Here is a 14,593-nt window from a genome sequence, read left to right on the forward strand (position 1 = left end):
TCTGTCTCCTTCTGTCTGTCTTCGCCCCACCCCCCATCCTTCCACCCACCCACCACCCACCGAATGAACTCAGGAACATACAAGGCCTTACATGAACGTGCTTCCCGGGACCACTGCCTTGTGTGTTCAAAGCAGAACCACGCAGAGTGACACGCCGGAGAAGGGGGATTCCAGAACAGTGGCCAAGGACAAACTGTCTCTCCCACCCGCCCCCAGCTCAGTGGATACAAAAGGAGCCACGGTTGTTGGGGGTGACTCGGGGTGGACCCAAGAACTCATTTCTCCGTGGATACTTGATTTATACCCTTTCTCTGGGAACAGCTGAAATAGGGAAGGGAGGGAGACAGGCGGGGAGAGAATCATCAACGTGAGAGAGAAATACCAATTGGTTGCCTCTCATACGCACCCAACTGGGGACTGAACCTGCAACCCACGTATGCGCCCTGACTGGGAATCGAACCTGCAACCGTCTGGTGTGTGTGACGATGCCCAACCCACTGAGCTATGCAGGTCAGGGAGCCGCATGAACTCTTTAAGGAAAAGAAATAGTTTACTGCCCAAATTTTAAAATTCCTTTAAATGTTTAGATATCCATCCTCACAACCACAATAACATCCATCTGCCCAACTTCTAATTTGTTACGAAAACACGTGCTTGAATTGCCTAATCTTCCTGCCTTGATGGGTGAAGAGTCCCATACTTCATCTCTCGTGACTCATGGGTATGCTGTTGACGTTGAAACATTTAAAACATCAACTAACCTCTATTCACTCAACTGTTGCCTCAACCTAAAATCGAGACTTTAAATCCTCCAGTCCGATGAGGGACGCACACACTGGAGCACTCGGATGGTCTGACACGCAGCTACACATCGGTCTTGTCATGTAAAAACCAGAACACCGACAGCTGCCTAGAATCGCATGACAACCCGCACCCAGCCTTTCTCAGAGCCACGGACCCAAAGGGAAGAGCCGACGACGCCCTGCGGACGTGTCCTGCACTGGGAGCAAACTGTACCTGGGGGTCCATTCTGAGGAAGGTGTGAGGGCCTCTGCTGCTCAAGGTTGATCTTTTAAAGGTCTTGCTATGATAAAAGTGGTAGTAATTTTCCAGGCTTCCAATCTGCAAAACAAGAGGCAGGATGCCGTTTGTTAGCACAGTCCCTCAAACAGCTGCAAAAACCCTCCATCCCACGGCCACCTTCTGGAACCTTCTCTGAGAGGGCCACTCTGCTGCCAGAGAAAGCACCCTCTCCAGCACGCCCCCCCCCCCCCGCCACCCCGTGCTATCTCCCGCCCCTGCCCTGTGTTTATGAACCTGCAGGTGGATTTACACGCTCCTTTTTGGGTAAACAACACTAGGCAGGCCAATGAATCACACGCTTGACCAAAGCTTCCCGTCTGGACCAGGGTGGCCAGATTTTTTAGGCAGGAAGAAGTGTTCATTTCGGGTCACGCAGCCTTCAAGGAGCTCAGTCAGAGTCATGTCAGGTCTACCCCAAAATATTCACTTGTAAACAAACCCCTGTGCTCTCCACCCCACGGGGAAACTGGAATATCTAAGAATGAAGAGTCGCACGCCAGGGCGAGGCGGGAGCCAAAGAAAACATGCGGAGCCATCTGCTCGAGAATCGTGCGGAGGTCAGATGAGAACAGTCAGACCCCCGGGGTGTCGGCCTTTCTCGGGACCCGGGGCAGCGTGAGGGCTGTAGGACACATAGGGAAGTCACCTGGCCCCCGGGATGGGCGGCCCCTCCCGATCCCAGCAACTTGCCCCCGGGTTGGATGGCCCTTGAACCAGTGCTTGCTCAGTCACAGGTGGTCGAAAGTAGCCAGTGGGTCACCGTCCCAGCACACAGGGATTTTCAAATGAAGAGGGACCAAATGTTACCTAGACTTTCAAGTGGGCCTTTTCGGCTCCAACCCTCCTAATGTTTTTTTCCACCTTCTGACCAGTGGGTGAATTCGGGGCAAGCTGTCTTGCACAGCAGGTCTATGTGGCGATCGAGAGCGTGGGTTTTGAGTCCGATGAGGCGGGCTGGAACCCTGGCCGGCCCCTTCAGGACCAGTGGACGTGCCCTCTCAGGTGAGAACGTTTCACCTGTCCAATCTCAACTTGCCCCTCGGAGGTGAGGAGAAGCCAAATCTAAATAACTCAGCACACGCTTTGCTGCCTTCAATTCACTCACAGCCATTCTGTTTGCTATGACCAGACCGCAGTAGAGCTGACCGGGCCAGGCAGAGACCTGGGGGGAAGGGGATGCTCTGGGCGGCCCTTTGCACCTCTTTCCATGAGAAGATAAAGCAGGTGTGCCCAGAGAGGGCCCGCCAGCCTCCAGATCCCCAAGTGACTTCCTGAGGTAACAGGGCAAGATGGCAGGTTCGGGGGCCCCCACTCACGACTGCCCTGTGGCCCTGACTCACAAATTGGAGGTTGAGAGAGAAGCACAGAGGCAGCCCCATTTACAGATGGGAAAACTGAGGCCCGGGGAGGAGGTCTTGCCCAATGTTACACTCAGAGCTCCCAATTCCAAACCAGCAATCTCCCCACGCTGCCCATAGGCAGCCTCTGACGCGGAACGACATGCAGGTACCCAAAGTAGGATTTGGGATTATCGCCGTGTTTTGGTACACTTCCGGGTCAGACTGATGAGTGCCGGGATCACAGGAGTAGAGAGAAAAGTGAGGACAGATTCAGGACTTTTTAACTTCAAGGCACTCTTGTAAGTGAGGAAACATTCATGTCCTGATTTGACATCTGCATTGATGTTAAAGTCACTCCTAGTCCTGGCCATCCGGGGCTGCTGCCCGTTGGCCACAGCCCGGGTAGCATTCACGACAGTTCTCAACACATCGCTGTGGTCATCACTGTGGTCATCGTCCATGGGCTCTGCCCACCACCTCTCACGCCAGTCTCTGAGCAGCCTGCCTTTATGCACTCGGAAGCAGTGACTTCAACAGGCCCCTGCAGTCTGAGGGCCCTGGCCACCTCCTCGTCCTTCCTGTCCTTGACAACGTCAGACACGCTCCCCCTCGCCCCCCTCCCTGCACAGCTCTGCAGCCTTCCGGAACCTCATGCTGCGGTTCATCGGTGAAGCTGATCTGTGATGGCAATTCATCAGGGAAGCTGACCCCTGGACGGAGAGGTGGTCTTATTAAGTCACCGCGCACAATTTCACAAGTGCTTGCTCCTCTTTCTCACCCGTGGCATTTTTGGAGTTAGAGCCCACATCTCGGTACATCCTCCAAGAGGGGGAACGGTCGGCCAAATGTGTGATGCTCCTGTCTCTTTACTCCCCACTGATAGGTTCATGAAACTTGGCAATGCCATTAAAACACCACGAGAAGCCTCGCTAAGTATTCTCTGCCTGCGGGTTGGAAGGAGAGACACCCGAGAACCCACAGTGGTGAGCGCTGTGAGGGATTCGCTAAATATCTAGGGAACACAGCCACACAGGGCAGCATACAGGGCAGGGCAAAAGTACATTTAGAGTTGTACGCGAAACGGAGTTGACTCTTGTAGTATTATTTATCAATTATTGTATTGTTTTTCCATACCAGCAACTGCACACCTACTTTTGCCCCACCCCGGATGGACGGTATGAAAGGGTAGAGATAATCGGGAAAGAGCCCTGCCCCGTACCCCCGTCTCCCGGCCACTGGGGTCCCCGACTTCCACGGGGCGCTCCCGCTTCCCGAGATCAGGAGCTGCACACCCCATCCCAGGTGGCAGGCCAAGAGTTCCCACCTCGCCATGGCCTTCCGGGGGCGATGTCAGGGTTAGCCTCATCTCGCAAGATGGGGAAACTGGGGCACGGGGTGGTTAAGTCACTTGTCCAAGATCTCCTTTATTGTCCGTGGCACAGCCTGGATTTGAACTTGGAGATTACTTCATTTATTTATGCATTTATTTTTAGAGAGGGGGAAGGGAGGGAGAGAAACATCGATGTCAGAGGGGAACAGATGGGTTGCCTGCCACACACGCCCCAACTGGGGACCGAACCCACTACCCAGGCATGTGCCCCTACTGGGAATCGAACTGGCGGCCTTTCGCTCTGCGGGACTCTGCCCAACCCCCTTAGCCGGGCAGGTCTGGGCCAGTGCTCCCATTCTTAGCCATCGCACCTGCCTCTCTGACGCACTGACGGCACTCGTGGCCGTGGGGGCTCCCACCCCTCTGGTAATCAGCTCGGGGGAGCTCAGCGGCAGGTGCTGCCCACACAGCCACGGGTCTCAACAGGGGCGCGCTCACCTTCGTTCCAGAGCAGAGACCGTGAGCGACATTTACTGCGTCTTGAGCACTTACCTACACCGCCGTGTCTGCTAGCGTCGGACAGGTGTGTGTATTTACATATGTGTGGATGCCCGAGCGTGTGTCTATGTCTGTGTTCAGATGCGAGTACATGGATGTGTGCCTGCACACAGCTGTGTGTGTGTGTGTGTGTGTGTGTGTGTGTGTGTGTGAGTCACAATTAAGCGGCTCTGCCAGGCACCCAGGCAAGTCTCTGGCTTTCTCTCCCATCCCGGGGGCACTCCCGGGTGGGAACCTCTGGGTCCAAGGCTCAGGGCCTTGGTTAGAACCACCTGACAGGCTGGGCTGCCCCCGCCCCCCCCCCCTCAGTCTGAGGGCCCTGGCCGCCTCCTCGTCCTGCTGGCTCCAGAGAGCTGGGCTGCTGCTGGGCGTGTGGCTTCTAGAAACCTCTGCCCCGGAGACACTGAGCTGTTCCCCGAGATCACGTCAGACTCCGAGGGGGCAGGCCCTTGCCAAGAGGCTGCCCCTCCCTCTCCTGCCCGGCCGGTCGGCACTTGCCGTTCAGGCTCCCAGCAGCCCCAGCTGCTCTGGGAGCGGGTCCCACGCACACTGCTGAGGCCTTCGGGGCTGGGCCATACCCTGCCTTTGCCTCCTTATTCCTGGACATGACCTTGGGGGGGCAACAGCACCTGTGGGCATGTCCCCACGTGACCTCACCACCCCTGGGTCAACGTCGCTTCGCTACCCTCACCTGCTCCCCAGCCTGTCCTTCCTCCGGAGGAGTCGCTCATCTTGGTGAACAGCACCACAGCATCCGTGTGCATCCAGCACCACCAGACCCTCTGGAAGTGGCCTCTTGCATGGTCTCCAAAGCTGGCTGCACCCCATCGCCCCCGCCCAGTGCAGGCAGCCCCATCGCCCTGCTTAGATCATGACAGGACTCTTGCCGGCCTCCTCGTCTCCTCTGCACCACCGCACTGCCCTGCCCAGCCCAGTTGCGTGCCTCAACAGCACACTCGGAGGTCCCCAAGCCAGGCCCCTCCCCATCTGCATCGTCTCTGTCCTCCAAGGACGCTGCTGTGTATGAGGGACCCACACCCCTGAGCTTGTTCATGTCGGCCCCCTCCCACCAACAAGACAACCTCCCACTTCCTTTTAAACCATCACCTTGGCCATCACTGCCTCCAGGAAGCCCTCCTGGACTTCCCAGGCTCAGTTCTGCCCACACATGGCAATGACAGCTTGCGGCTTCTACGCTCCATCCAAAGGGCCCAGAACCCTTCATTCGTGGCAGCCAATAGGCCTTGGTGAGGACGCCTCTCCGGGGTCGAGTGGGGTTGAGTATAAAAACGCTGCAACGCCCAACCCGGAAGGGGCCGAAGCCAAGTGTGGCGGGGAGAAGCCTGGGCTGGGGTGTTTATGGGAAGAATCTGCCTGGTCGGGTCGGGTTTCCTTTTCCAGTAAATATGAGTGCAGTCAGCTTCAAACCACCCCTCTGCTCATGCAGGTCAGGTGTGAGGTTGGAGAGGTCACACCCCCGCCTTCCCGAGGGGAAAAAAAGAGATGACATCGCGTTTTGTTTCTGCAGATCCCAGGGAACGGGGGAGGAAAGCCCCAACTCATTGATCACGTTTGATCTGTAGCAAAGTCACCGGTGAGCAGGCCGAACCCACCCCAAAGGACACGCGATCGTTCCAAGGGTCCCCACCCTGTCCTGCTCAACCCTCCAAGGGTCTGGACCTCAGAGGCGGGTGTGAGTCTGTAAGCCCCGTGTCAGCAAGCTGGGCTGCGGTGGGGAGGCAGGGCGTGGGGCTCAGCTCACACTTGGAACAGCCCACAAAAGTGTCTCCCCTACCTCCGGGGCCAGCACAGCGAAACCTGCCTCAGGGCTCCGACGGTCACAGTTCAAAGTCCCAGAAACGAATGGGCCGCGGATGAGGCATCTGACTGCAAAAAACCCTCCGCTTTATCACCCCCCCCAGCCCACCCGCGGCAGGAACACGTTGGAGCGCTGTCTGCCAGCAGCCTCCACACCTTTCGGTCTGAGGGCCACAGCTTTTGGGGACAAGTCTCTGAGCAAACGCCACGGGCGTCAGAGTTCACTTATATAACATTATTGAACCACCCCTCTGCTCATGCAGGTCAGGTGTGAGGTTGGAGAGGTCACACCCCCGCCTTCCCGAGGGGAAAAAAAGAGATGACATGGCGTTCTGTTTCTGCAGATCCCAGGGAACGGGGGAGGAAAGCCCCAACTCATTGATCACGTTTGATCTGTAGCAAAGTCACCGGTGAGCAGGCCGAACCCACCCCAAAGGACACGCGATCGTTCCAAGGGTCCCCACCCTGTCCCGCTCAACCCTCCAAGGGTCTGGACCTCAGAGGCGGGTGTGAGTCTGTAAGCCCCGTGTCAGCAAGCTGGGCTGTGGGGGAGGGGGGGCGGGAGGCAGGGCGTGGGGCTCAGCCCACACTTGGAACAGCCCACAAAAGTGTCTCCCCTACCTCCGGGGCCAGCACAGTGAAACCTGCCTCAGGGCTCCGACGGTCACAGTTCAAAGTCTCAGAAACGAATGGGCCGCGGATGAGGCATCTGACTGCAAAAAACCCTCTGCTTTATCACCCCCCTCCCCAGCCCACCCGAGGCAGGAACACGTTGGAGCGCTGTCTGCCGGCAGCCTCCACACCTTTCGGTCTGAGGGCCACAGCTTTTGGGGACAAGTCTCTGAGCAAACGCCACGGGCGTCAGAGTTCACTTATATAACATTATTGATCCCAGTGGGTCTGCTTAAGAAAAACACAACTAATTAGAGCCTATAAAAAACCTACACACCAAATTAATTCTGTCTTGCTCTGGTGACTTCCGCCTGAAGAAGGTTATAAATATATGGTGCATGGCCACTGAGCCTATATTTAGCCAGCGCTGGGTTACTTGGTATTTATAATTAAGAAAGTCCAGAGAGAGAGAGAATGGACAGCTTGTCGTTATTTTTTAAAGCGTTAAAAAAAATTTTAAACCCTGCTTCCCATTTTGGTCACATATACACATAACAACATTCTGTTATTGCAATAATTATCATTCTGACCCGAGTTGAGATTATTGCACAATTTCCTAGTCTCCTAAATTTTCTTTCCTCAACACGTAGTCACCCAAAGCATGCAATTAAGCTGCTCCAAGTCCTACAGAGTGCTGAAAAAAAGAAAAAAAACTTTATTTTTTCACTTTGTAAACTTCATTTTCTCTTCCCGGAAGCCAAATGGTCTAGCTTCAGATGGGGACAGCTAATTTATCTGCCTGGGCTCAGCCTATACCTTCTACAGCCACAAAGAGTCCTACAGAAAAGTCTCGATCTTTACTTGGAAGATCTTCATTTTAAACCGTTTCCTGGTTAAAAGTTCCTCTACGGCTGTCTGGATTCAGTCACTTTGCCAGGTTTCTAAACCCGATCCGTTTTGTACTCATTTTTTAAAAAGATTTTTATTTATTTCTCTTTAGAGGGGAAGGGAAGGAGAGAGGGAGAGAAATATCAATGTGTGGTTGCCTCTCGTGCATCCCCTGCTGGGACCTGACCCACAACCCAGGCATGTGCCCTGACTGGGAATCGAACCACGATCCTCTAGTTCACAGGCCTGCACTCAACCCACTGAGCTATGCCAGCCGGGGCCGTTCTGTATTCATTTTTGTTTCATTATGATTGAACAGTAAAGACTCCTTGTGGAAAAAAAGAAATCAGTACGAAGGCCACCACGTGGGGCAGAGCCTGGCTTCAGGAGTGTTAGACGGGGAGCAAAATGGAGGTCTGGTGTGACCGAGAGCAGCTGGGGGTGTCTCTGCTGGGGTGGGGTCCTGTGTGAGGGCAGCCCCCTCTGGGCGTCAGCGCCCAGGCAGGGCCAGAAGGGTATCCATATGGGGACATACAACAAGATACACGGCAGACTGGCCACCCACGGCAGGACTGATCACACGGGGTGACATCATCTGATACATTAGGGCAACGGGAATCCGATTTCTCACTGTCAGACAAGAAAGTGGCCCGTGGAAGGGGGACATTAAGGAAGAACTCTGCAGCATTGGACTGGAATTAGATTTCCTAGTGAATTCAGTTTCCAGTATAGGTAGAGAAATAAATGTGTGTGCACACAGACAGATGGCCCCGCTGCCCCCCACCCGGCAGGTCTGTGGGCAGGGACACCCCAGCAGCAGCTAGCCCACCCAGAGCCCAGGGCGTGGCTCCTAAATACCGTGGGCCCGCTGAAAGGACCTGGGGCTCCTGGGAGAAAGGGCTGGCCTCTGGGTTAGGGCAGACTCGTGCCAGAGAGACCTCGATTCCATGTCTGGGCAGAGAGCAAGAAACAGCTCAAAAATTCTTGCAACACAGGACACAGGAGGCAGCCTGAAGGGCACCCACCCACGGGCCAAACTGGGACAAGTCGCTCATCAAAATAGACAGTTTGCTCGAGGAGCTTATAATCCATGAGTGAAACAGGAAACCATGAGTCCATACAGATATAATCAGTAATAAACTCCAAGTTTCATGGGAATAAGCTATTTTGACACAGTTTCGAAGTACCTCTCCACAAAATATTTACTAATTATAAAGGGGCAAAAAAGCAGCTTTACAGTGTGAATCCAGGCCAAAAAAAACCCCTTAGTCGAGGGATCGGCAGGAATGTCACCAGCCACAGGGGCACAAAGTGTGGGCCACACGGTCAGATGCAGTCACGCTCAGCATCACTCCTGGGAGAATCTGTCACATCTGTGACAGAGCCTGGACCACATCCCTGCAAACAGTGGACACACCCACATGGAGGGCCGTGTCACAAAACGACTGGCGGGTCCTGTCAGGTGCCGAGGTCACCAAAGTCAGCAGGACAGTGGGGACCTGTTCCAGACCAGGGGAGGGGAGGGGGCGAAACGGGACTAGAGGACAGTGCTTGCTGAAGCCATGTTGGAACCTGACTTAGGTTAAATTTCTGATATTTTGTTCATCGTGGATTTTAGGAATTCACTTATTTTATTTTATTTTTTTATCCTTGTTGATTTTAGAGAGGGGGAAAAGAGGGAGGGGGAGAGAGAGAGAGAAAAACATCAATATGAAAGAGACACATTGATCAGTTGCCTCTCCTGCGCACCCACAATGGGGACTGAACCCACAACCCAGACATGCGCCCTGACCAGGAATCGAACCCATGACATTTTGGTTTATAGGACAATGCTCCAACCAAGGGAGCCACACTGGCCCAAACATTTCTAAGAAAAATAATGTTTTAATTATTATACAAGAAAGTAACCAGAATCCTCACCACTACCATTACCCAAATAAAGCTCAAACACGTGTGGTCTAGAACCGAACACAAAACCCCCTCCACCTCCATGGGAACACCCCCCTAACTCCACGTTGAAAATATTGGAGCTGCACGTTGGTTCTGAGTCACGGTGCCATTCCTTCCTGTCACATAAGCAGGACCCATGAGGTCTTTGTAAAAGAGACAGGAAGCCCCCAGGGTGCATTTTGAGGGCAGATGACTCCGGTCAGAGGCCGCTTGAGGCCAGGCCGGCCCCGCCCCACCCCTGGACTACACCCTACGCAACGAGCAGCGGGTTGGATAACGGGGATGGGTTCGCACCATGTGACCCTGCTGCCCACTAACTGCTCTGTGATATGTTTGATCTCTAGTTGCAAAAGACGCCCCCAACGTCGACAGGGCCCCGGGAGGCACTCCACGATGGGGAGGCCTGCGGATCTCTGGAACTCTTCTAGAGAAGCCCGCACGCCAGCTCCACATGAGCGGTCCCAAGCTTTCAATGATGGCGACTAATTTGAACACATTAACCCCAGTGTGGGGCCTGCCCAAAACATGCCTCTGGGGGGCCAGCCTTCTCCTCAGAAAGCCTCACCTGGAAAACGGGAAGACCGCTGTAGGGCACACCTAAAAGATCTGCTCTGAGCAATGAGCATGTCAGTTTGTGCATGGAGTGAAGCATGACCGTGACCTTGGGCACCAATGGCCGGGCACTGAAAACCAGGGCAGGGCAGTTACACCGTGGATCCAGGAACTGAGCACTTAAGAAACCAGGTCGAGGGGCAGGGTGGGGGGGCACTTTGTTCCTGCTGGCCCCTTCCAGGACTCCCCAGAAAGAGGGGCCAGGCTCCTGGCTGGTGTAGCTCAGTGGATTGAGCACTGGTCTGTGAACCAAAGGGTCGCCGGTTTGATTCCCAGTCACGGCACATGCCAGGGTTGAGGGCCAGGTCCCCGGTAGGGGGCATGCTAGAGGCACCCACACACGGATGTTTCTCTCTCTTTCTCCCTCCCTTCCTTTCTCTCTAAAAATAAGTAAAATCTTTAAAAGAGAAAGGAAGGAAGGACGGACGGACAGACTGCAGTTCAGGGCTGCCTGACTGAGGGAGGTCGGGAGGCTACAAGGTCTGAAAAACATGAACGTGATTATTGTCCCAGAGAGCGGAACGTTTAAAGTGCAAGCTTTCATATCTAAAAGGTTCTGACTTCAAAGCCGCTCTCCTAAGGGAAATTAAAATGTGCTTTAGAAATTAAGCTTCAAATTTTTCCCTTTCAAAAAATAAATAGCTTTTATACCCAAAAGAAATCAGAGCAGGGACTCACCCAGATCCTTGCACACCCAATGTTCACGGCACCATTACTCACAACGGCCAAAGGGTGGAAGCAACCCAAGCGCCCGTCAACGGATGAATGGATACGCAAACGAGGTCCATTCATGCAATGAACCCTCATTCAGCCTTAAAAGGGAAGGAAATTCTGACACGAGCTGCGAATGGATGAACCTCGAGGACCTTGTGCTGCGTGAAAGAGCCAATCAGCAGAGGACTAGTACTGCGTGGCTGCCCTGACGGGAGGTCACTGTAGAGGCCACGTTCACGGAGACAGAGGTGGGGGATGGGGGTGGGGGAGGAGGGAGCAGGCGCAGAGTGTTGGTGTGGGGAGATGAAGACTTTGTGGAGGCGGACGGTGGCTGTTTCCCAACAGCGAGAAGGTGTTTATTGTCACTGAAATACATACTGAAAACACAGTGAGGACAGCCAATGTGGTTCGGTATATTTTGCCACACGAAATACAAAGTCTATCTCCTCCACATTCTCTCTCTTGCCGCCTTTCCCTGAACTGACTCTTCTCTCCCGCGTCAGCCAGGGTGTGGCGTTCCCAGCTCCAGGGATGGTGGCTTCGGGAGGCCGGAGCCCCGAGGAGGAGAAGACAGGAACCAGAGCAAGCCATGCTGCCCGGCTGTAATTACCAAGGGCTCCTGGCTCCAGGCAGCTTGTCCCGTTCCTGTGCCCTTCTCTGTGATGTGGTTTCTCTCACAGAGAAAAAGGACACCAGCAAGGATATGACTGTCCCCTTTAAAAATGGCCTGAGTTCACCTGACGCCCCCATCCTGGCTTCCTTTCACCCTGATGAACATCCAGTGACAGACAGGCTTGGATGGGGCTGCCCCCCTTGCCCCGACCAGCTGCCTCAGCTGACCTTGGTGTGTGTGGGGGGGCGGTGCTCGCCCGACTGGGACAGGCAGCTCGCATTTTGTGACACTACAGAAAACACCAGCCCTCCCGCCTCAGTGCCCACACCGAATAACGCCGATGACACACGACGGAAAGGGACACGCACGCTGGCATCTGGCTTCTGTGACTCAACCCCAAGCTAGTAATGAAAAATGAAGAAGCCGCTGATGAGGCAGCTGCTATGACTTCACCAAAATGCAACTCAAGGGACACCCTTTCCCGGCCACAAAGCACATCTTGGTCTGTAAAGGAAAAACAGGGTTTTGTGCCATGGTTTTCCTGTTCGCCCTTGGCCGGTGGCATTTGACACTTTCTGAGCAGGCTGCTGCTTGCTGTGTGAAGGAGTCAGGGGGCTCGGGGGGAGTGGGGGGGGGCACCCATCCCGAGCCCCCTCCCGGCCTGTCTACTGTCTCGAGGGGGGAAGCTGCAACTGTTTTTCTCCAACCCTTTCGCGCTAACATCAGGGTGTGTGGAATGTTTGGCCATAAAACACTCCAACAGAAACTTCACATTCAAAGCAAAACTTCAGAGGCAGTCATTTGTCGGCGAGGAGTAATTGTTTGAAACAGGAGCTGGAGAGAACATCATCTTATTCTCTGCCCTCTCCCCTCGGCCCGGGATTCCTTGACATGATGCTACGCCAGCCTCCCGTGCACGAGGGGCCACAGGAACGCCCACCCCCAGGGCCCGGTTCTCCTGCAGTCTCTTTCTGGTGTGTTTATTGCTAGCAGTGCCCACAAGACTACGCACTCCTTCACTCTCTCAACGAGGATCTGAGCAGCTTTCTGAGCCAGGCATGATGGTAGGTGCAGGGGGCATCCAGCCAGGCTCACGCAGGCCCAGGACCTGCCTCCGGGGGTGGTGGGGAGACTCGTAGGAGTGAGATGCACAGAGCCGGGGCGGGGGAGCCCCGACGGAAGCCCTTGTGCCCAGCTGGTGCGCCGATGGTAAACTAGAAGCAACAATATACACGAAAGCCCCCAAACATGACCGAGACCCACACTCTGAGGGACTGGGGTTCCAGTCTGGACAGAGCATGTCCTCTGCCGGGCTTCCAAGGGAAGATGGGGCCCGTCAGAGAGAGGAAGGGCACGGGAGCGGGGGGAGGGGGCGACCAAAGGACCCCAGTCATCGCCTGGCATGGCCCCAGGGGGACCCTCCGCGGGCACTCCAAGTACGGTCTTGGGCCTCGGAGCCAAACTGCGAGATCAAAATGCCAGCTCCCCCGTTTAACTGAAAAGGCTCTGGGCAACTTCCTTAAAATCTCTAGGCCTCTATCTTCCTCCCCACTCAATGGGGATAAAAAGCACCCCCCCCCGCCCCGCCCAGCGGTTGCTGGGAGGATAAACGATGCAAGACACCTGGGGAGGTGCCAGCATGGGGTCTAGCCTAAGGTGGTGCTTTGTTTATTTTCAGGTAGGTTTTTTAAAAAATGTTACTTCTTCAAGAATTGATATGCATCTTGCTTTTGGGTGAAACAAAGATTATACCCCAGCTAATGTGGCTCAGTGGATTGAGTGCAAGCCTATGAAGCAAAGGGTCGCAGGTTCAATTCCCAGTCAGAGCACATGCCTGGGTTGTAGGCCAGGTCCCCAGTAGGGGGCACTCGAGAGGCAATTGTACATTGATGTTTCTCTCCCTCCCTTTCTCTTTTCCCTCCCCTCTGTCTAGGTCTAGAAATAAATGAATAACATCTTAATTTTAAAAAAAGAATTGCAATAAGGCCCAGCTCAACATCAGAGAACAAGTCTCCTTTGTCCTTTGCTTTTAATTTTTAAAAAGTGTACTTCTTTACTGGTGGTCTCTTTGGGGAAAATTATTCCACCTAGACAGAGTCAAAAAGGTCAGAGTGAACAGGGTCACCTCGACGGCCAGGCCCGTCCCCAGGGGCAGGGGGTGTGGGAACAGGAGCCGTCCTCTGCTGGGGACCCTCAGGAGCACGCAGGCCTCCGGGTGGGCAGCCCTTCCCACCCCCGACACCCACCCCAGGCACACAGGTTCTGTCCTCCCTGACTGCCCCCTTTGTGTTTCCAGGGCCCTGAGACCCACTCACATCTCATCCCTTCCATTTTTATCCACTCCTAAAATGAGGGTGCAGGAGACGACTAATCCCGGACGGAAACATTTTTCGAAGCTCTCAACTTCCGATTCTGTGAAAACGAATTCACGCCTCATGGCATCGTTCACGTTCGCAAGTCGGGAAAAGACAAGTCGGCCCCCGAGTGAGAGAGACGCACTTTGGTTCGGAGAAATCCAGATCGATGCTCACCGCTGATCGGAGCTGAGAGCAGAGGCTTCCAACCCTCTCACTCACAGCTACGCAACAGTGTGCCCCCTTGAGAGAGGAATTGGCTCAGCAATTCTTGAGGTGACCGACAATGCCATGGGGACACAGCCATTCTCCTGGGGCTCACTGGCTCCACCAGCGACTGGGCTGCTGTGTGTCCCCTCCCAGACAATAAGTGGCAACGTCATGCCACCCCACCTCCACCTTCACCCTGTTTCTCCCAGATGTTGCTGGGCGGGGGGGTGGGGGAGGCAGGCTGTGGCAAAGGGACTGTCTGTCTGTCACAAACCCAGCAGGACACCAGCGGCTCTGTGGCCCCTTTCCCCTTTGTCCTGCCTGTAGGGAAGGTGCCAGTTTTTCTGGTTTTTCAAGAGAAGCTAGGAATTCGAATTCCTAGCCAAGGTCCCCTAAGGGTGGAATGCTGATAAGGATCCCAGATTTCTGAAAACATGCTAAGGCACAATAAAGGTACTTCCTGGGGCTGTGCTTGGTGCCTGGGCCACCCTGTGAGCTGACCCCACTGGGG

The 14,593-nt window shown here is 54.6% G+C and overlaps 1 protein-coding gene across 3 annotated transcripts in view; it reads right to left on the reverse strand.

Annotated features, from left to right (window-relative positions):
* Nucleotides 1–14,593, reverse strand: part of PCSK6 (proprotein convertase subtilisin/kexin type 6) — a 131,965-nt gene that overhangs the window by 91,968 nt on the left and 25,404 nt on the right. For all 3 annotated transcript variants that reach the window (XM_037053753.1, XM_037053751.1, XM_037053752.1), the window contains exon 2: nt 1,018–1,122. In XM_037053753.1, the coding sequence (XP_036909648.1) occupies nt 1,018–1,122 (105 nt within the window). The remainder of the gene's footprint in view (nt 1–1,017; nt 1,123–14,593) is intronic.

The sequence above is a fragment of the Sturnira hondurensis genome, unplaced genomic scaffold, assembly GCF_014824575.4.
Source record: "Sturnira hondurensis isolate 20B ecotype Veracruz unplaced genomic scaffold, ASM1482457v3 Scaffold0007865, whole genome shotgun sequence".
Classification (NCBI taxonomy): Eukaryota; Metazoa; Chordata; class Mammalia; order Chiroptera; family Phyllostomidae; genus Sturnira; species Sturnira hondurensis.